Source organism: Barbus barbus (assembly GCF_936440315.1).
Source record: "Barbus barbus genome assembly, chromosome: 5".
NCBI classification, from domain to species: Eukaryota; Metazoa; Chordata; class Actinopteri; order Cypriniformes; family Cyprinidae; genus Barbus; species Barbus barbus.
In genome coordinates, this window is record NC_136733.1 from 683817 (window position 1) to 705083 (window position 21267).

Consider the following 21267-nt stretch of genomic DNA (forward strand, 5'->3'; position numbering starts at 1 on the left):
ACAGAGCGAGCCTTGATGTGTGAGAACACCGGTGGAGTGTCGAGCTTCATAAATGCTGGATAAATGCTGTCTGTCATTTCGGTCTGTCTGTTGTTCATTTGTTCTTTTGTTTGTTTGTTCGTTTATTTGTATGTTTGTTCTGTCTGTCTTTCTATCTCTCTATCATCCGTTCATTCATTAGTTTGTTCATTCATTCGTTCATTTTGTCTGACATATGTTTGTTAATTTGTTCTGTCTGTCTGTTTGTGAATTTTTGAATTTTCATTCTATTTCATTGCATACTAATTCTGTTTTCTCCCTCAGTTGTTAAGTCATTCTGGGTTGAGCTGTGAATGGAGATGATCGCTCAGGTGTCTCTGCAGCAATGATTAAAGGAACTCGCTGAACCCAGCTCAGCAATGACCTCGCTTTTCTCTTCTCCTTTTCTCTCGTTCATAGAAACTCAAGTTCCCAACCAGCCGAGCTCTCTGCATGTGCGTCCGCTGCCCAACAGCATCATCATGAGCTGGACGCCTCCTCTCAACCCCAACATCCTCGTGCGCGGCTACATCATCGGCTACGGAGTGGGCAGCCCATACGCCGAGACCGTGAGAGTGGACAGCAAGCAGCGCTACTACTCCATCGAGAACTTGGGTAAGAAACACGACTCAAGCCGAGTGCACACTGTACGAGGTTTAATAGTCCTTTATAGGGAAGTAACGATATCAAAATATCGATATCAAAATACGATATTATTGCGATATGAATCCACGATATGAAATTTATTGCAATATTTAAAAAGAAAAAAAGACAAATGAACAATTGGGGAAAAAAAATAAAAACTGTACATTTTAAAGTTAAAATATTTTATCTAATGCACGTTTAGAGTTCAAAATTAACCCGTGTTCTTAACTAATTCCCTCATTTTATTTGTGATATACTGTCTCATGTGACCACGATAATATCGAGACCGTTTTGATATTGTGATATTGATAATATAGTTACATCCCTAGTCCTTTATGATTGTTGTTTGTCAGACTGTACGAACATGATGATCATGTCACACTGTTGTCTCAGTTGTCATTAATGTCAGACTGTACGACACTCAAGACGCGTTAAAAACAGGTGCGAGCGAGAAAACCTGCCGCAACTGCTGTTTATCATAGCAAAGACAACATACTATATCATATGAATTCTGTGACACTGCCACCATCAGAGGAAAAATTTGATCGCAACGGCCATTAATCGGCTGTTGGTGAACATGTCAAACCAGCGATCAAAGGCTGCAGATTTTAGCCTAGGATTGTAGGAATGTGAGCTGGGCTCATCAGTTCTGTCAGGTCATGTGATCAGAGAGTCATTTGCATTGATTTAATCAGAGAGTCTCTGAGATGCTGCTTTCATTCAGATCACTAATTATAGATCACTGATCACATGATGAGCAGCACTCATCAAAATATTATTATTTGGAAGCTCTTAAGTGCTTGTTATGAAAAGCAGTGCGGATTCATTTACTGCAATGACTTCCCATTCATTTATTCATTATGAGGAATGAAATTAGAATATTTTATTTAAAGGCATCTAATTTGAAAACAAGTGAGGTGTAAATTAAATTTTTCTCATCATGCCTGACAAAAGACACAATGACAAATCTCAGATTTTAATATTCATGAGGAGGCGTGGCTAGTTCAGTGCTCATGAATACGTAATAGGGTTTGTTTGAGATCAAACACACTCCCTCGTGTTAAAGCACGCTAATATTTTATTTATTCTATTTTTCTGAGATTACCCAGAAAAACGGATGTCAAGAGGAGTTTACGACTCCCTGGACGTTGGTTTCGTCAGCTGTTTGCTCGTGGTGAAATTCTCACCTGCGCTCGGCTTTTGTTCTCCGAACGCTGATCTGGCCTCCTCTAACCTCCATTCTGGACTAAAATAAGGCCACGTCCTTATCAATATTTCACATGGAATCCACAGGTTACCATGGCAGCGATATTGAACCGAGAGCGGCTGCCCAGAAGGAAAAGAGAATCGAATGGAAAGAGGAAAAGAGCAACTTCTGTTTCTTTGTTCAGGGGTTTCATACGGACACAAACAGAGTCATAAATTAATATTTCAAAGCCTCGATCAATTATAGCCTCGGAATGAAACCAGTCGTGTCCTGCGGCGGCGCTGCTGGAAACAGACGAGAGCTTCTCATGTACAGATGAATATTATCATCAATAATAACTTCATTTGAATTTCCTCACTTGATGTCTTGCTTTGTTTGCCGTTATTTTTGCCTTCTGCACTTCTGAGGCATTTATTTTTCCCTGAATCACTGAATTACATTTATGTCAGTGATTGTTGCCAAGTCAAGTCAATTTATTTTATAGTACTTTATACAGTACTGATAGTTTCAAAGCAAGTGTCATTATTCAGCTCAGTTTAGTTGAGCAACAGTGCCAATGTTGCAAAATTCATTAATTATATGAAATTATAATTAGGGCTGTCAAGCAATTAAAATGTTTAATTTCATTAATTGCATTATGTGCCGATGTGCCTCCAAAAAAGATAAAGCCATTATTGTGTTAAATAAGAAAAGCATTGAGTAAACATTTCAAAACAGTACCTTTAGAAAGAGATATTTTGAGTCAACATTGCATAAATAATCATAATAAGTATCAATGGTATAAAAAAGTGAATATTGACATATGAAATGACTTTTAAAAAATAAAACTATACTCTAAATATAAAAACTAAAATCACCAGAAAGTGGCAGCAAGTTACCGAGCGAGTCATTGAATCATGTACACAACTGATTCATTTAGAAACAAAGCAAGTGGCTCTTTATGAATTAACCACTGAATCACCGACTCACTTGATTCATTCAAACTGCTGATTCATTAAGAAATTAAGCAAGTGGCTCTTTATGAATTAACCACTGAATCACCGACTCACTTGATTCATTCAAACCGCTGATTCATTAAGAAATTAAGCAAGTGGCTCTTTATGAATGAATCACTGAATCATTGACTCACTTGATTTGTTCAAAACCGTGGATTCGTTCAGTAACGAATTACCGCTGTGTGTTGATCAGACGTTCATCAGTTCTGCTGTGACTTTGATTGGAACTATTTTCATTTGTGAAATTGAGCAGACAATATTGTGTCTAAAATGTAACAATAGTAACTTCTTGTTCATTGAACTATTAAATCAATATGACATTTGCAGTGATGCAAATATTAGGGAGAAATGGCACTCTTGCTGGTGTGATATTGCTAAACTATATCACATAGAAATACACTCTTTTGCCCTCATATCTTGAATTTAAAGCTCATATAGCTGCATATATGAGGTACTGCATTAAATGCATTAATCACTTTAACACAAATGAATTATAATATATGAATGTCCACGCTCTCCTCCATATAATGAATCAGTCTGTTGAGTGCTGTAGCTTTAAGAGCTTTAATGAATCCAGAGCCTCTGGTCTGATGAATCACTCACTGAGGCGATGCGTGTTAATATCTGCTGTAAACGGCCTCATCTCCAGCTCTTCAGGTTTTTGTGTTTGTTTGTGTTTGTGTTTGCAGAGCCCAGCTCTCATTACGTCATCTCTCTGAAGGCCTTCAATAACGCAGGTGAAGGAGTTCCTCTGTACGAGAGCGCCGTCACCAGATCCTTGTCAGGTGGGTCACCCAAACATCGTCTGTTTAGATCATTCTGAGCTTCCCTTCCAGTCTGATTATAGCCATGTGCTTTACACCAGTCTCACATATGATCACAAACCTTCAGGAGATATACGGACAGTATTTGATGTGTATCTTCATATTTATGTTCAATATTTGCTGTGAAATGATTTTTTCTTCCATCAGAGGAAACTTTAGTGAGCATAGAGAAATTAGAAGAAATTTAATCAATGTGGTTGATGACTCAAATGAATCATTGAATCATTGGTTTATGTTTTAAACTGATTAATGGAACTGAACAGTTTGAACTGATTCACATAAATGAATCAAATGAACCAGCTGTGAATCATTTCAAACTTTTCTACAGACTCACCAGCTTGTGAGATGCTGCTTCAGTCTCTGGTTGGATTGTTTAAAGCTTGTTGACACCAGCGTCTCTTGAGTTTCATTTGTAGAGAAGCATTGTGTTTCAGCTCTGGTCTGAAGGCAGCTACAACAACAGCCTTAATAGAAACAAAACTAAATCAAACATTTCCCTCGACTTTTTGCAGTGCATTCTGGGATTTTTTTCTGTACAAGAATAAGGGTTATTTAACTTAAACTAAAACCATAAAAACAATTACTTGAAATAACATGAATATTAACTACATAAGAGCTGCTGCAGGTGTCAGATTGATACGAGCAGTGTCTGATACTGACAGAATGAATAGAGTTGTGTGTTTGTCTGATGATGATGACTGGGTTGTATGTTAGTTGTTTCTTGACTAACTGTCTTCTCTCTGTGTCTCTCAGGTGAGGCTGTAGATTAATCTGCTTTACTTGGTGAATCTCACATGCGGCTCATATTTCACTTCAGAATCAAAAAGAGAGAAACAAGAAAATATATTTAGCATGAAGAAAATGCAGCTTATTTTAACAGCATATTTTTGTGCATATTTAAGCACATTTAACCCCCGAATTCCCATTCCTATGTTAATTTAATCAGTATAAATTAAATTCAGTGTAAATTAATTTCAGAATCAAAAGAAAGTAAAACAATAATATATGTAGCCTGGCGAAAATGAAATGTATTTTAAAAACATGTTTCTGTGCATATTTAAACACATTTAACCCCAAGTCCCAATTCCTTTATTAATTAAATGTGGATAAAATAAATTTAGCTTGAATACTATCTTTATTTATATATAAATGTACTTTTGCAGTACAAATAATAATTTTTTTCCCCATTACAATCAGCTGCTGAGGATTACTGTTGTGAAAACAATGGTTTAATGTAAAATTATGAACTTAGTTTTAAAACTTAATTTATTCATGCAGAATCTAATTTCTAATTTTCCTTTTGATTATGTGTGAAAATATCCTTCATGTTTGCTGAGATTCACCCTGTACACAAAAAAATTGGTAACCTAGAACTGGTAACATTTAACTGGTTTGATTCGTCAAATAGTTTTATTTATTTATTTATTTATTTATTTATGTATCTATCTAGGTGTCTAGTTATTCAGAAATGAATTTGTTTATTTATTTGTTAAATTATTTATATATTTATTTAGTAATTAATTAATTATTTTAAAATTAATTTTTAATTATTTTATCTATTTATTTATTTTTATCTATTAATAGTTAATCAATTTTAATTGTTTATTCGTCTGTTTCTTTGTATTTATTTGTTTATTTAAATTTAATGTAACTAAATCCACCTAAATATGAGAATTCGGATGAATTTTTACGGTCTATATCTGCAGGTTACCACTTTTCACACTGTAGTTCTTCTGACTTTCACCTTTACCTGTTTGTGTCACTATCTAGAGCTCAATGTTCTTCTTTGTGTCTCTTTTTTCCTGTCACTCCATTTTCCACTCCTTTATTCCTGATCCGTCCTGTCCGCTCTCATCTGCGATCACGTATGATTTGCTGCATGAACATGACTCTCCACACAGACCCCTCGGACCCGTCCGATGACGATCTGTTCCATCTGTTTGATAAATTCCCTACCCCCATCCCAGATACGTCCACGCCCATGATTCCTCCCGTAGGTGTGCAGGCCGTGGCGCTCACGTCCGACTCGGTGCGCGTCAGCTGGGCCGATAACTCCATTCCCAAGAACCAGAAGTCCTCGGAGGTGCGCTACTACTCCGTCAAGTGGAAGACCAGCCACTCCACCAGCAGCAAATACAAGGTCAATACCAGCGCTTTTCAATCAAATAGCACGGATACCATGGTAAACCAATATGGGAATTAGTCAGTACCGTGGTATTAACCTTTGAATCAGACCAGACTCCATAGCCTTTAACTATATCTTAAGCTTAAATTGCTTGAAGCTCGTCATACAGATGCATTTACATTTAGACATTTAGTCATTTTGCAGACGCTTTTGTGACTTACAATTGGGGAATACATAAAGCGATTAATCTTGAAGAGGCAATCAGACAGACGAAGTGCTCGTAACACCAAATACGAGGCATTGTTCAAATAAGTACAAGCTTGCAAGGGAAGGAATAAATAACAAGAAAGATAAAGTGTTTGGTTTTTTTGTTAGTTTTTTTAGAGTTTAGGATGAAGTCAAGTAGTGTCGAAAGAGATGAGTTTTCAGTTGTTGCTTGAAGATAGACAGGGATCCGGAAAGGGGTGGGAAGATCATTCCACCAGCCAGGAATGGTGAACGAGAATGTTCTGGAGAGTGATTTTGAGTCTCTCTGTGATGGTACCACACTAGTGAATCTCACACTTCTGGAGGGGATGTAGATTCGTAATAGTGAGTGAAAGTAGGCGGGTGCTGAGCCTGTGGTAGTTCTGTACGCAAGCATCAGTGTCTTGAACTTGATGCGAGCTGTGACTGGTATCCAGTGCAAGGAGATAAAGAGAGGTGTAACATGGGCTCTTTTGGGCTCGTTGAAGACCAGTCGTGCCGCTGCATTCTGAATCATTTGTAGAGGTTTGATTGTGTTTGATGGAAGTCCAGCCAGAAGAGCATTGCAGAAGTCCAGACTAGAAATGACAATTGCCTGGACAAAAAGTTGTGCAGCATGCTCTGTCAGAAATGACCTGTTCTTTCTGATGTTGTGTAGTGCAAACCTGCAAGTTCGAGCAGTCTTTGCAATGTGCTCTTTGAAGGTCAGCTGGTCATCAAAGATTACACCAAGATTTCTGACCGAAGTTGATGGGGTAATTGTTGATGAACCTAACTGGATCGTGAAGTCATGCTGTAGAGTTGGAGTGGCAGGGAAGACAAGAAGCTCAGTCTTTGCCAGGTTGAGCTGTAGGTGATGTTCTTTCATCCATGCCGAGATGTCCGCCAGGCAGCCTGAGATCCGTGCAGCTACCGTTGGATCATCTGGTTGAAAAAAAAGATAGAGCTGTGTGTCATCAGCGTAGCAGTGATAGGAGAAGCCATGTGCATGTATGATGGGACCCAGCGATGTAGTGTATGTGGAGAAGAGGAGGGGTCCAAGAACCGATCCCTGAGGAACCCCAATGACCAGTTGATGTGCTTTGGATGCCTCCCCAGGCCACCCTGAAAGACCTACCAGTGAGATACGATTCAAACCAGCGAATTGGAATACCATTGATGCCCAGTGATGAGAGGGTGGACAGGAGGATCTGATGATTGACAGTGTCAAAAGCGGCAGATAGATCCAGCAGAATGAGGACTGATGATTTTGAGTTGGCTTTTGCAATTCGCAGGGCTTCGGTGACTGAGAGTAGGGCAGTCTCAGTGGAATGGCCACTCCTGAACCTGACTGTTTAGCGTCCAGTTTGTTGTTCTGGGAAAGAAACAATGAGACCTGGTTGAAGACAACTCGTTCGAGTGTTTTTGCTATGAATGGAAGGAGAGAGACAGGTCTGTAGATTTCTGTAAGAGAAGTGTTTAATGTAGGTTTTTTTAGCAGTGGGGTTACCCGAGCCTGCTTGAACGCAGTGGGGAAAATGCCTGTGAGGAGGGATGTGTTGATGATGTGTGTGAGTGTCAGTAAGAGTGTGGGAGAGATTGCTTGGAGAAGGTGTGAGGGGATTGGGTCAAGGGGACATGTTGTAGGATGGCTGGAGAGGAGAAGTGTGGATACTTCTGCCTCAGTGAGGGGACAGAAGGAGGAGATGGGAGTTTTAGCAGTGGATGTAGTTGGTTGGATGTCCTGTGTGTGTGGAGGTGAGAACTGACTACTGATTAATCTAGTTTATAGATTATAGTTAATAGAAGTGGTGGAGGGGGACAGAGGAGAGAATTAAATGTTCTGAAGAGATTACGCATGTCTGGAGCACTGTTGATCTTGTTGTGGAAATGTGAGGTTTTTGGAGTGGACTTCAGCAGAAAAAGATGAGAGCAAAGACTGATACCTACTCAGGTCCGACGGATCGTTTTATATGCACCATTTTCTCTCTGCTGCTCTGAGTTTAGTCCGATGCTCACGAAGAACGTCGGATAACTGACTGACAATTCCAGAGACCCACAGAGAAAGAAAGAGGTGTAGTGGAAGATGTAGAGATAGGGCGCAGTTTAGCAGGATTACGTTGCTGTCTGCGTGTGATGTTAGAGTGTGGTTGAGAGAGAACCAGAATGGTTTGGAAACACATGATAGGGGGGAAGGAAAGAGGATAGGAAAGGAGAGTGTGTGAGGGAAGATAAAAAATTATACTTAAGTGTGTTGCTCAGTTTCGTTGCTCGGTTAAAGTCGCGCAGGAAAAAGTCACTGGTCTTTACACTCGTCTGTCTTCACACGAGGAGGCAGAACACGAGGGCTGAACGCTTCCGCAGACGCTTCCGCTTCAGCACACGGACATCAAATAAATACACAGTCTAAGAGACAAAAGTGGGGAAAAAACACATTTAAATGTGTTTCATGAAGCATGTTATTTTAGTATCATTGATATACTATTTTTGTATAATATTTTGAACTATATTTAATTTGTATTTTCTGTTTTAAAGTTTTAGGAATTTTGTAAAAATTATAATTGTTGAAATTAAATAATAATTGTATTGTTTAGTTTGATTAAAACCCTGATGTGTGATTGTATTGTGTGATTGTAATGTGTGGTTGTGAATTTGATGTGATTGTGATGTGTGATTGTGATTATAATGTGTGATTGTGTAATTGTGAATTTGATATGATTTGTGTTATGCGATTATGACGTGTGATTGTTGTGTGATTGTGATTGTGAATTTGATGTAATGTGTGATTGTCGTTGTCATTGTGATGTGTGATTGTGAATTTGATGTGTGTGTGTGTGATATATGATTGTTATGTGTGATAATGACGTGATTATGATGTGTGTTTGTGTTGTATTGTGATTGTAATGTTTAATTTGTGATTGTGAATTTGATGTGTGATGTGTGTGTTATGTGATTGTGATGTGTGATTGTGATGTGTGATTGTGAATTTGATGTGTGATTGTGATATGTGACTGTGATGTGTGATTGTGTTGTGTGATTGTGATGTATGATTGAGAATTTGATGTGTGATAATGACGTGTGATTGTGATGTGTGATTATGATGTGTGATTGTGATGTGTGTTTGTGTTGTATTGTGATTGTAATGTTTAATTTGTGATTGTGAATTTGATGTAATATGTGATTGTCATTGTGATTGTGAATTTGATGTGTTATGTGACTGTGATGTGTGATTATGATGTATGTGTTATGTAATGGCGATTGTGATATGTGTGACTGTGATGTCTGATTGTGTTGTGTGATTTTGAATTTGATGTGTGATTTTGAATTTGATGTGTGTGATGTGTGATTGTGTTGTATTGTGATTGTAATGTTTAATTTGTGATTGTGAGTTTGATGTGTGATGTGTGATTGTGAGTTTGATGTGTGATTGTAATATGTGTTATGTGATTGTGATGTGTGATTGAGAATTTGATGTGTGATAATGACGTGTGATTGTGATGTGTGATTATGAGGTGTGATTGTGATGTGTGTTTGTGTTGTATTGTGATTGTAATGTTTAATTTGTGATTGTGAATTTGATGTAATATGTGATTGTCATTGTGATTGTGAATTTGATGTGTTATGTGACTGTGGTGTGTGATTATGATGTATGTGTTATGTAATGGCGATTGTGATATGTGTGACTGTGATGTCTGATTGTGTTGTGTGATTGTGAATTTGATGTGTGATTTTGAATTTGATGTGTGTGATGTGTGATTGTGTTGTATTGTGATTGTAATGTTTAATTTGTGATTGTGAGTTTGATGTGTGATGTGTGATTGTGAGTTTGATGTGTGATGTGTGATTGTAATATGTGTTATGTGATTGTGATGTGTGATTGAGAATTTGATGTGTGATAATGACGTGTGATTGTGATGTGTGATTATGAGGTGTGATTGTGATGTGTGTTTGTGTTGTATTGTGATTGTAATGTTTAATTTGTGATTGTGAATTTGATGTAATATGTGATTGTCATTGTGATTGTGAATTTGATGTGTGATGTGATGTGATGTGTTATGTGACTGTGATGTGTGATTATGATGTATGTGTTATGTATTGGCGATTGTGATATGTGTGACTGTGATGTATGATTGTGATGTGTGATTGTGAATTTTATGTGTGATGTGTGATTGTGAGGTGTGATTATGACATGTAATTTTGATTATATGTGATTGTGAATTTGATGTGTGATTATGACGTGTGATTCTGTGTGTTTCAGTCAGCTGATACTACAGCTCTCAGTCACACTGTCACAGGTCTGAAGCCCAACACTATGTATGAGTTCTCTGTTATGGTGACTAAAGGACGCAAGTCCAGCACGTGGAGCATGACGGCACACGCCACCACTTATGAAGCAGGTACAAACACACAGGCATTCCTGTACATTTTATGTTATAAAACACTGATTATACAGCTGTTTATACTGTGCTATAGCAGAAACATCCACCTTAGTATCTGATCTGAGTCCATCAACACCTAACAAAGAGGATAAAATAATCAAATGCAATAAGTTATAGAAATATTAACTTTTGATGTCAAAGGGGTTCCACTGACAAAACGTTTGTTAATATAATTACTCAGTTTTGGTATATATAACTACTTTATAAAACACCTCTTCCTGTGGTTTATGATGGCTCTCATCCACCCACCTGTACATGTAGAAAAACAGTGTTTATAAAAGCGTCTTTACTCCAGGAATAGACCCATATATCACTGTCTAAACTAACTGTAGTGAAAACATGAAACATCACAATCATAGGAGGCCTCGGGTTAATGAAGCTGTTTAATTAGTTTCTGTGGATTTCTGGAATTAAAGAACTGCTCGTCATCTCTGAGCATTGGATAGTAAAGTCACAGGTATTAAATATGAATGTCTCAATCTGACATGAGCAGAATACAGCACAAATGCTCTCTCTTTCCATTGGTCAGCACCGAGCTCTGCCCCAAAGGACCTGACTGTGATTGGCCGAGAGGGACGTCCACGAGCCATTCTGATTAGCTGGCAGCCGCCGCTGGAGGCCAACGGACGAATCACAGGTGACGCTCAAACACATGACATGACAGGATATTAATTCAATTAGAGACTGTTTTGTATGTCCATCCAAATAATAATAATAAATGAATAATAATCTGATCAGGACACAAATAATCCCATGCGGCAAAAATACAGATTTTTTTTTTATGGCCAAAATATTTAGCTAAATATATGTTGTAAAATAAATGATCAATGAATTATATTTTTTAAATTAAAAATATATTTAGTTTCAACCTTTTATATGCCAAAATATTTATATTTCAAATTGTATTTAAAAATACATTTCAAAATCTTACGTTAGCTATATTTAGGATAAATGCCAATTTTATGCAATAGTTAAAATGCATTATAATGTTTGCAGATTTTTTGTTACGTCTGAAAATTATTGTTTGTCTTGTGTTTTAATTTAGTTTAGTTTAGTTTATTTCATTAATTTATACAGGGACAATGGACAACAAAAGTGTTGTGCTAGAGTTAGCTATAAAGCTAATTTGCATCTGAAGTCCCTGGGCAGGATGTTGTTACAAAATTACAATATTCAGTCAAAAACAATACATACAACACATACAATATCACATCATACTCTATTAAATTAAAAAATCAAGTCAATGATCACATATTTGATTTTCCTTAAGCCATACTTTAAGCGTAGTTTTAAAAATACTAAATGTTGCACACTCTCCAATATAAACAGGTATTAAATTCCATCTTTCTGCTGCTCTAACTGAAAAAGCTGATTGTCCAAAAACTGTTTTCTTAAATTTAGTTGAAAAGTCACCTCTAACTGATGTCCTAGTCTGCAGAAAGTCACACATTATTTAAGAGGTGGTGGTGCAAGATCATGAGATAATTTGTACATCAAACACACATCAGCAAAAAATAAAAAAAATTGTCAAACGTCAATAATTTATCATTTTTAATAATATTGCAGTGATGATAACTCCTTGGCTTTTTAACTAAAGTCAATTTCACAGCTTGTTTATAAATAGTATATAATGGTTTTAACATAGTTATACTTGTATGGGACCAACTTGTAGCACAGTAAGATAAATGAGGGAGGATCATTGCATGCATTATACTTTATAAAGGTGCAACAATGTGTTTTTATGTTTCTGAACTGTGGTTACAATTATTCATGATTTCAATATAAGGTGCCTTACAAAGCATAATTAATGCATAAAAATACTTTAATAATGCATTATAAATAAAGACTTCAAGGAAAGTGTTTCCCAGTGTTGTTATTCGTTACTAAAACTATATATATATATATATTTAAATATTCAAGAAATATTTTGGTATAAAATATATTTCAGTAAATGTATTTTAGTAAATTATTTATTTATTCATGCTATAAGGGATATAAAAGAGTCGTGATGCTGTGAGGGTCAGAAATTGATAACAGACTGTTAATTTAAGTGATTAAAACACACTCATGCTGCTCTGATGGCTCACACAGATGTTTTTAGTGTCTCAGCACAAACGCGATGCTTCACTTGACCTTCATCTCTGTGTGTGTGTCCCTGCAGAGACACTGAATTGAGTTTGATAAGAAGCAGGAAAAATTTAACCTAACACACACACACACACACACACAGTCCCATTAAGAGGCTGCTGAGGGTCCGTCTGGCATTTGAAAGCTCTCGTGTGTCTTTATCTCGGCCTCATTTTCCTCGCGTCACACTCACATTCTCACTCAGCAGAGACTCGACCTTTGACCTCAGAGTCAGCGCTGCACTAACCCATTTAACCCTGCTCGTCTGTGTAGGTTATATCCTGTACTACACGCTGGACAAGAACATGCCCATCGACGACTGGGTGATGGAGCCCATCGGCGGAGACCGGCTCACGCACCAGGTCATGGACCTCAACCTGGACACCGTCTACTACTTCCGCATCCAGGCCAAGAACGCCAAAGGAGTGGGGCCGCTGTCAGAGCCCGTGCAGTACAGGACGGCCAAAGGTGAGCGGCTGTGTCTCAAATCATCACCTGTGCTTCATTAATACACGCTAGTAAACACTTGGATGCTGCCAAAGAAGCAATCTGATTCTCTAATAATCATAAAAAATACTCCTGCACAAAGAGTCCATTTTTTAAATAAATATGACACTTATTTTATGCAATATTTAATTACCATGATTATTATTATTATTATTGTTATTATTCTTTTCTCATAAACTAAAACTATTAAAACATTTTTGTTAAATAAATCTAAAATAAAATATAAATATGAGATGGAAAACTTAAGCAATTCAAATAAATTAGCAGTTGAAGTGCAAAAATTATAACTGTAAATTTATAAAAACTAAAACTGAAATAAAAACATTACTGTACCATACTCAGCCATAGCTTGTGATGCAAAAAACAAGAAAAAGACGCCTAAATTAGAAAGACCAAAGAAATCGAGTTTGAAAGGTGACGCTGCCCACTGAGTGACGTGCCGACAACCGTAACCCTGAAAATGAAATGCAGAGGGAGGAAATAAATAAATGAACGAATGAAAAAGTAAATAAATAAATGAAGAAATTAATGAATAAATAATAAATGAATGAATGAATAAATACATCAATAAATTAATTAATTTCTGCATTTATTTCTACATTTATGTATTTAATTATTTCATTATGTATTTAACGATTTATTTATGTATTTAATTATTTCTTTATGTATTTAACGATTTATTTATATATTTCAACATTTATTGAATTATTGAATTTTGAGTAATTTGGCCCTCCATACTAAAATTGAACTAAAACCAGAATTAAAACTGAAATAAAAACAAACCTAAATAATATTATTTAAAAATGTCAAAATCACAATGCGAAATTACAGAAATAAATAAATCAAAACGTGAAAATGTACAAAAATAAAAACTCATTCAAAATTAAATATAAATATTACATAAAAAATAATAATTAGAAATGTTTCCTTGGAAACAAAAGGGAATACATTTAATTTGAAGCATTAAAATTATTAACCAGACATTAATACAAACTAAAATTGAAATTAAAACTGAAATAAAAACAAATTAAAACAAAATAGTAATATTTAAAATGAACAATAACTAATAAAATATGACAAAAGCACATAACAAAATTACTAAAAAATTTAGCTAAAATAAAAAGCTAAAAATAAAAGCTAATTCAAAATAAAATATAAAATAAGTTGGAAAACTCCAACTAAAAGAAATTAGAAATGTTGCCTTAGCAAATAACATAAATAAATTTAAATTGAAGCACTGCTTGTTTTGTTTATGACGTTTCATAATAAAATCTTTATGTGGGTTCATTAGTAACTCTTCATGGCAGCATGAGGCGTTTGGTGTTAATTATGATGCGTTGGTTTGTGTGAAGGGTCACAGACTCGTGGTGAATCTTCATCATTACAGCTGTTTGAGGCTCTCGTGGGTCAGACACTCACACATGTTCACTATCACACTCAACAGCTGCTGCTGTGACCTTTGACCTGCAGGAACAAGATGTGCACACACACAAATACACACATATGTAAATATAAATAGGCAAAAATTGAAAAAATACATTGAAAAAATTAAATAGATTGTACAGTTGTGCCATAGATGATAGAACAGGAGTAGAATAGAGTGAGATCCAGGTATGTACTAGAATGTAGGTGGTAACAAATAAATAGAAGGTTTTTTCTGTCTCATGGCCTCGCATGTATCTAAATGTATTAATACAATACATGTAAAAATATAATATATTTTTTTATTTATTTTATTTTTTGTCTGGACTTCTGCTTGGAAGAAAATATAGAGGCCGCACCTCTTGGAACTTTAATTGAATACCCCGATGTATGTCATAAAGAAATACTTTATTTGTATGGTTTTGTAATATGTGTCACAGGCAATTTCCTTATGTGTCATGGTAGATCAGACTCTTTTTATAGAATTTGATTACAGAAAAACTGTTTTGAACATGGTAATGGATTAAAACATAAGTAACAGGCTGGATGTATATTAACGTTACATCTTAACACCAACTTAAGGAACTTGACAGAGGGGTCTTTAGAGGTGCAGTCGTTGGTGTACAGGGAGAAGAGCAGTGGGGAGAGGACAGAACCCTGAGGGGCACCAGTGTTGGTGGAGCGGCTGTTTGATGTGGATTTCCCCAGACTCACTAGCTGCTGCCTATCTGTCTGGTGAGAAAGCTGGTGATCCACTGACAGACAGAGGTTGGGACGGAGAGCTGAGTTATTTTGGTCTGGAGGAGTGTAGGGATGATGGTGTTGAAGGCCGAACTGAAGTCCACAAACAGGATCCTAACATGAGTCCCTGATTTGTCCAGATGCTGCAAGATGTAATACAGTCCCATGTTGACTGCATCATCCACAGACTTGTTTGCTCGGTAAGAAAACTGCAGGGGGTCCAATAAGGGTCCAGTGATGTCCCTCAGATAAGCCAGCAGGGGGCGTCATGTACTCATTATTTTTGAGGGAGCACGAGTTGGGAGGGTCGTCATGTGACACACAGCAGCCACAACAGCACTTATGTTTTATTTATTTTTTCCTTTTTATTCGAAATATTCCCAAATGCATAAACTATATCATGAAATATCTTGATTCTCACCTTTATAGATTATGTTAGTTGATCTAGTATGGTCAAAGTAACCTAATAATCAAAAACCTCTCTGTTTACTTAATTAACAGATATGGGTGTCGTGCATATTTTAATACGACTGACTTTGTGAATAAAAACATTGTAAGTTAGGTTACTAAGCATAACACTTTCATTGTAGCTGCAGAAAGAGAGCAAAGAACATTTACATTATCAATGAACATTTTTACTGACCGTCTAGCGTTAAAGCACTCTCAAAAACTCCCATTACAATCACTGAAGCTGTTTACACTATGAAATTAATATCTTACTTACAGATTCGTACAGACATTTGCACTTTGTTGTTTCTGACGAGAGAATTCGCCAGAAAGAGGTATTCAGTCAGCGAGCAAGTGAAGAAAACACTGGAATTTTAGCGATGACTCTTCTGAACGCCTCTGATTGGTCATTGCATTCATAAGCTCAACAGAATCTTGTGTGATTGGTTGTAATGCACAGCGCTATATAAACGCATCTGTCTCTGGCTCAGCGCCAGCCAGTGAACACAGATTTTAATTTAGCAGCTGATGATATAATGCGATGAACGATTTAATCACGCCGATGTGATTGTATTAAATATAGAAAATAGTAATTGGCTATTTTTTGTCTTTTGGAAGCTGCATTCAAAATCCACTTGGCTCAAAAATCACTTTGAATGGGTATGACGCCTCTGTAAAGGTCACTGCACACTGAGTCCGAAATTTTTGCATGTTAAAAAATAAATACGACCTAACGTTGTGTCAATCACATTTGCACACTGCCTCCAAAACTTCCGTCCGTCAAAAAAAAATTTGGATCAGGTTTGATTTTCTGCGTTTTCGCATCCGTAGCATGCATTTTGATAGGAAAGGATGGGGAATACGAAAAAAACTGAAAAACTCATGCGAAAATTTCGGACTCAGTGTGCAATGACCTTAAGCCAGAACCAGTTTTTCAAATGACTTCATGAGGACAGACGTTAGAGCCACAGTTCTGTAGTCATTTAGTCCTGTAATTTTGGATTTCTTTGCATCCTCTTTGGCCTAATGAAGATGAAGATGTCTGAGTTTTGCTGTAAACCATGGCTTATCATTTTTGAATGCTAAATAAGTCCTGGTAGGGATGCATATATCCTCGCAGAAACTGATATATGAACTTACAGTCTCCGTGAGCTCATCCAGATCGTTGTCAGCAGCTTCAAAAACACTCAAATCAGTGAGGTTGAAACAGGCTTTTAAATCCCGCTCTATTTCATTACTCCATCTTTAAACAATTCTTAATACAGGTTTAGCTGATTTCAATTTCTGCCTGTAGGTTGGTATGAGATGAACCAAACAGTGATCAGAGAGCCCCAAAGCTGCCCGTGGGACAGAGTGATATGCATGGAATATGTCATTTTATTGCTCTGTATCATTCAGGGTGTTCATTTACATACATAATTGTGTTTAGGCCATAATAAGTGTTATTAACGTAATTAACACATAATAAGTGTTAATCATCACTAGTACTTTACTAAGTGTATCATAATGATGCATCTCTCTCTTTTTCTTTCTTATAGTTGAGCATCCGGATAAGATGGCCAATGATCAAGGTAAGCAGATGATCACGTGATAAGTCCATTTGCTCCTCATTTGTTAATTTGTTTCTCATGATATGAAAATCTTTAAATGCTAAAATGATCCAGATGAATTATGTAGAGTGGCGACAAATATATAGAGTACCCAAGTATTGAATTTATTTTTATTTAAAGAATAATTAATAAAAAATTAACATGTGCTGAAAATGTGTTCACGTTTAGGCCGTCCAAGATCAGGATGAGTTTGTTTCTTCATCAGGTTTGTAGAAATGTGTCTCTGCATCAGTGTCTCAGCAATGGATGCTCTGCAGTGAATGGGTGCCGTCAGAATGAGAGTCCAAACAGCTGATAAAAACATCACAATAATCCACACCACTCCAGTCCATCAGTTAACATCTGGAGAAGACAAAAGATGAAACACATTCAGCATTAAGACGTTTTTAACTAAAATATGAATCCATAATAACGCTTCCTCCAGTGATAAAGTGCATCTCCTGTCATCTCTCATCAAAATCCAGCCACATATTTGAGCTGTTTTAGCATGTAAAAGCTGCTTTATCTTTGCAGATTTCTCTCCTGATTCAGACCAGAACACTTTTTCACTGAAGGAAGCGTTATTATGGATTATGGACTCAGATTTGAGTTAAAAACGTCTTAATGCTGGATTAGTTTCATCTTTTGTCTTCTCCAGATGTTAATTGATGGACTGGAGTGGTGTGGATTATTGTGGTGTTTTTATCAGATGTTTGGACTCTCATTCTGACGGCACCCATTCACTGCAGAGCATCCATTGCTGAGACACTGATGCAGAGACACATTTCTACAAACCTGATGAAGAAACAAAACTGTGTGTGTGTGTGTGTGAGTGTGTACAGGTTTTTTTTATATCCTGGTGGGGACTTAAACCTGCATACACACAGACTCATGGGGACTTGTTTCACGTTGGGGATCTAAATTGAGGTCCCCATGGGTACAAAAACTTTTAAAAAAAAAACTCATTCTGTATGGTTTATGAGAAAGTTTAAATGCCTGTAGTTTCCTGTAAGGGGTAGGTTTAGGTGTAGGGTTGGTGTAGGGCGATAGAAAATATGATTTGTACAGTATAAAAAGCATTATGCCTATGGAGAGTCCCTACAACGATAGCTAACCAGACGTGTGTGTGTGTGTGTGTGTACTGGTATATATGGTTTATGAGGACACTTCCTGTGTCCCGTAAAACAAAAGTCTTAAAAAACATACAAAACGGTGTTTTATGAAATTCAAAAATTGCCAGTAGTTTCCTGTAAAGGGTAGGTCTAGGTGTAGGGTTGGTGTAGGGCGATAGAAAATACAATTTGTACAGTATAAAAACCATTACACCTATGGAGAGTCCCCGTAAACCCCAAATTAAAGTGTTTGTGTGTGTGTGTGTGTGTGTGTGTGAGAGAGAGAGAGAGAGAGAGAGAGAGAGAGAGAGTGTATGTTTTAAAGTCAAGGAGCACGAATAATTGCTTCCTTGCCAAACTCCCAGCTCTAATCTCCATCTTTCGTCTTCCTTTAAACAAATTCCCCTCTACGAATTGTCTTCAGAGTGTCTGGTCTCTGGTCCGCTGCTGATAATTCTCCATCTGAATGGACTGAATTGTAAAGGGGTTTGTTAACAGTCTTTGAGTGCTGTGTTGTGTTAGGAATAGTGGGCTGATAACGGCGGTGAGGAGAGACAGACAGAGGGTCACTGTCAGCACCATCTTTAATGAGAGTTCCTTCCTTTGATTCCCGGCGTTAATTAAGACGCGCAGCAGCAGGAACTCCTCAGATACTTTTAATTGACATCCAGAGAGAAACGTTCAGAAAAAGACAGAAATGTGTCGGCAAACACAATATGTGTGAATAAACACAGTATTTTATTTGACAATTAGCTTAATGTTCTCAATATGTGATCGGTGTGATTGGCTGTGTTTGTCCAGTTGACTTTTGTATGGTTTCTGCGAACACGGATGGAATCCCAGAATACAGTCATAAAAATTGAATTTATATTATAATGCAGAATGTCAAAAAAAATATGAAAACTATTATCAGATTCACACAAAAAAAAGGTTTTTACAACAACATGTCAATATAAAAGTCTGGAATAACTATAAGAAATAATAGCGACACAAAAATAATAGTAATAATAATAATAATAATTTATATTTAAGGGATATCACAAATTATTTGCCAGAATAATAAAATAATTGTTAACTTTTTATTTAATAAAATTTTAAAGATTAATTAAATTGTTAATATTTTATGCCTTTATTTGATTCCAAACATTTTTGATAATAAATTTTATTAATACTGTAATAAAATTTAGATAATTTGCTCTAAATGAATGAATGAGGCATTTAAATAAATCCAGAAAAAAATAAAATGAATGAATGAATGAGGCATTTATATTTATAAAATAAAACAGACAGCACTAACTTTCTATGAAAAATAAAATAAATAAATAACATTTCATAAAATAAAACATTTAATCAAAAAAGCAATAATTATTAAATTGTTCAAAAATAATTAATTCAATTAATATACTTTTCTTGATTTCATTATAGATGTACTTTTTGATTAATAAAAATTATTTCATACGACTCTAAAAAAAGTTAAATTTGGAATAAATCGTTGTTAAATAGTTTGCTTTATGATTTCAAGTAATTAGACTTTTTGATCAAATTAAACAAAATCCAGAAAAATTACAACAGAAAAAGCAGCATCCAAAACCAGTTTAAACAGAAAAGAGAACTGAATTTGAAAAAATAAAAGAGATGTCATACATCTCTACTCATGTTTATACACAGAATGAAGGCAGGAATCTCGTCTGATCTTCTCGTGTTCAGGTTCATTTCAGTCCAGCAAGAAACACTCGTGTTTATGAGCTCCAGACAGGAGGAGCAGAGTTTGTGATCTTCATCACATCAGATCTTTGACAGACAGTCAAGAGTTTTGTCTGGGAGCATAGAAACAGAAGACAACATTTCACTTGGGCGTGAAACGAAACTGGAGTTATTTTTATCTGAATAGTGCAGTGAGCTTTACTGTTTCTCCTCAACACGCACAGTCAATTAAGGCAAATGAAGGTGTGTGTGTGTGTGTGTGTGTGTATTCCTGCGCTCATAAATCACAATAAACTTCATCAGAGCTGTGAGACTGATGTTTGTCAGGTTCCTCGGGTCCTGCTCCACTTACCAAACACACACACTGGAGTCTGAAGATCATCAGCACTGAAAACAAACTCCAAACACTCCAAATTCTCCTCCAGAGCCTTATCCTCGGTTTATTACACTGAAACCCAGCTCACCTTCACTGGGAATGACTGGAGCTCTTCAACACACACTAGAAACCTTCCCATGATTGTCCTCACGTATTTGGGGACCTCATTATATCTGAAGAGTTTGGTGAAATTATAGAGAAGACGAGCCTGCAGAATCACTTTCAGAGCGAGCAGAGATCAGCTTCACTGCTCTTCCTCAGTATTTCTGTCTGGTTTTATCTAAACATCTTAACATCATGACTTTATGCTTAAAACAAGAGAAAAACTGTTTATCAATGTTTAAAATATCTTATTTTCCCTTTATATTAAAGAGATTTTTCTGACTCCATTGACAGATATTTGGTTCTTGTTTTAAGTGTAAGCATAAGTGATAAATTTTTCAGAAAACAAGACTTATCTTAAGCAGGGTTTTTGCAATCCTTGAAAAAAGTCTTAACTCATGTTTTTGACAAATTAGACTGTGGCCCCGTGACGCAGCGTCTCGTTCCCTCGAGGAACTGGGGTTACTAAGACATTCCTCTTCAGGAACTCGAGCTGCGTTGACGACGCTTTGGGGAATGAGATACCCACGGCACCAGACTTCCCCTGCCCTGTGTGTATCCAAAGGAGCACAGCTAGGGCAAGAGAATGGAAGAGCCTGGAGTGGCTCGCATGTCCAGGCCATAAAATCTGACAAAGGTCAGAGGCGTGGACCAACCCGCAG

General features: G+C 36.5%; 1 protein-coding gene across 1 annotated transcript in view; it reads left to right on the top strand.

The window, feature by feature from the left end:
- The window catches only part of LOC306870488 (netrin receptor DCC-like), a gene marked incomplete at both ends in the record, with an annotated part of 131807 nt that overhangs the window by 81776 nt on the left and 28764 nt on the right, over positions 1 to 21267 (top strand). The window contains 7 exons of the mRNA XM_079417801.1: positions 439 to 633; positions 3555 to 3650; positions 5591 to 5829; positions 10298 to 10436; positions 11008 to 11115; positions 12879 to 13073; positions 17261 to 17293. Coding sequence (XP_079273927.1) covers positions 439 to 633; positions 3555 to 3650; positions 5591 to 5829; positions 10298 to 10436; positions 11008 to 11115; positions 12879 to 13073; positions 17261 to 17293 — 1005 coding nt within the window. The remainder of the gene's footprint in view (positions 1 to 438; positions 634 to 3554; positions 3651 to 5590; positions 5830 to 10297; positions 10437 to 11007; positions 11116 to 12878; positions 13074 to 17260; positions 17294 to 21267) is intronic.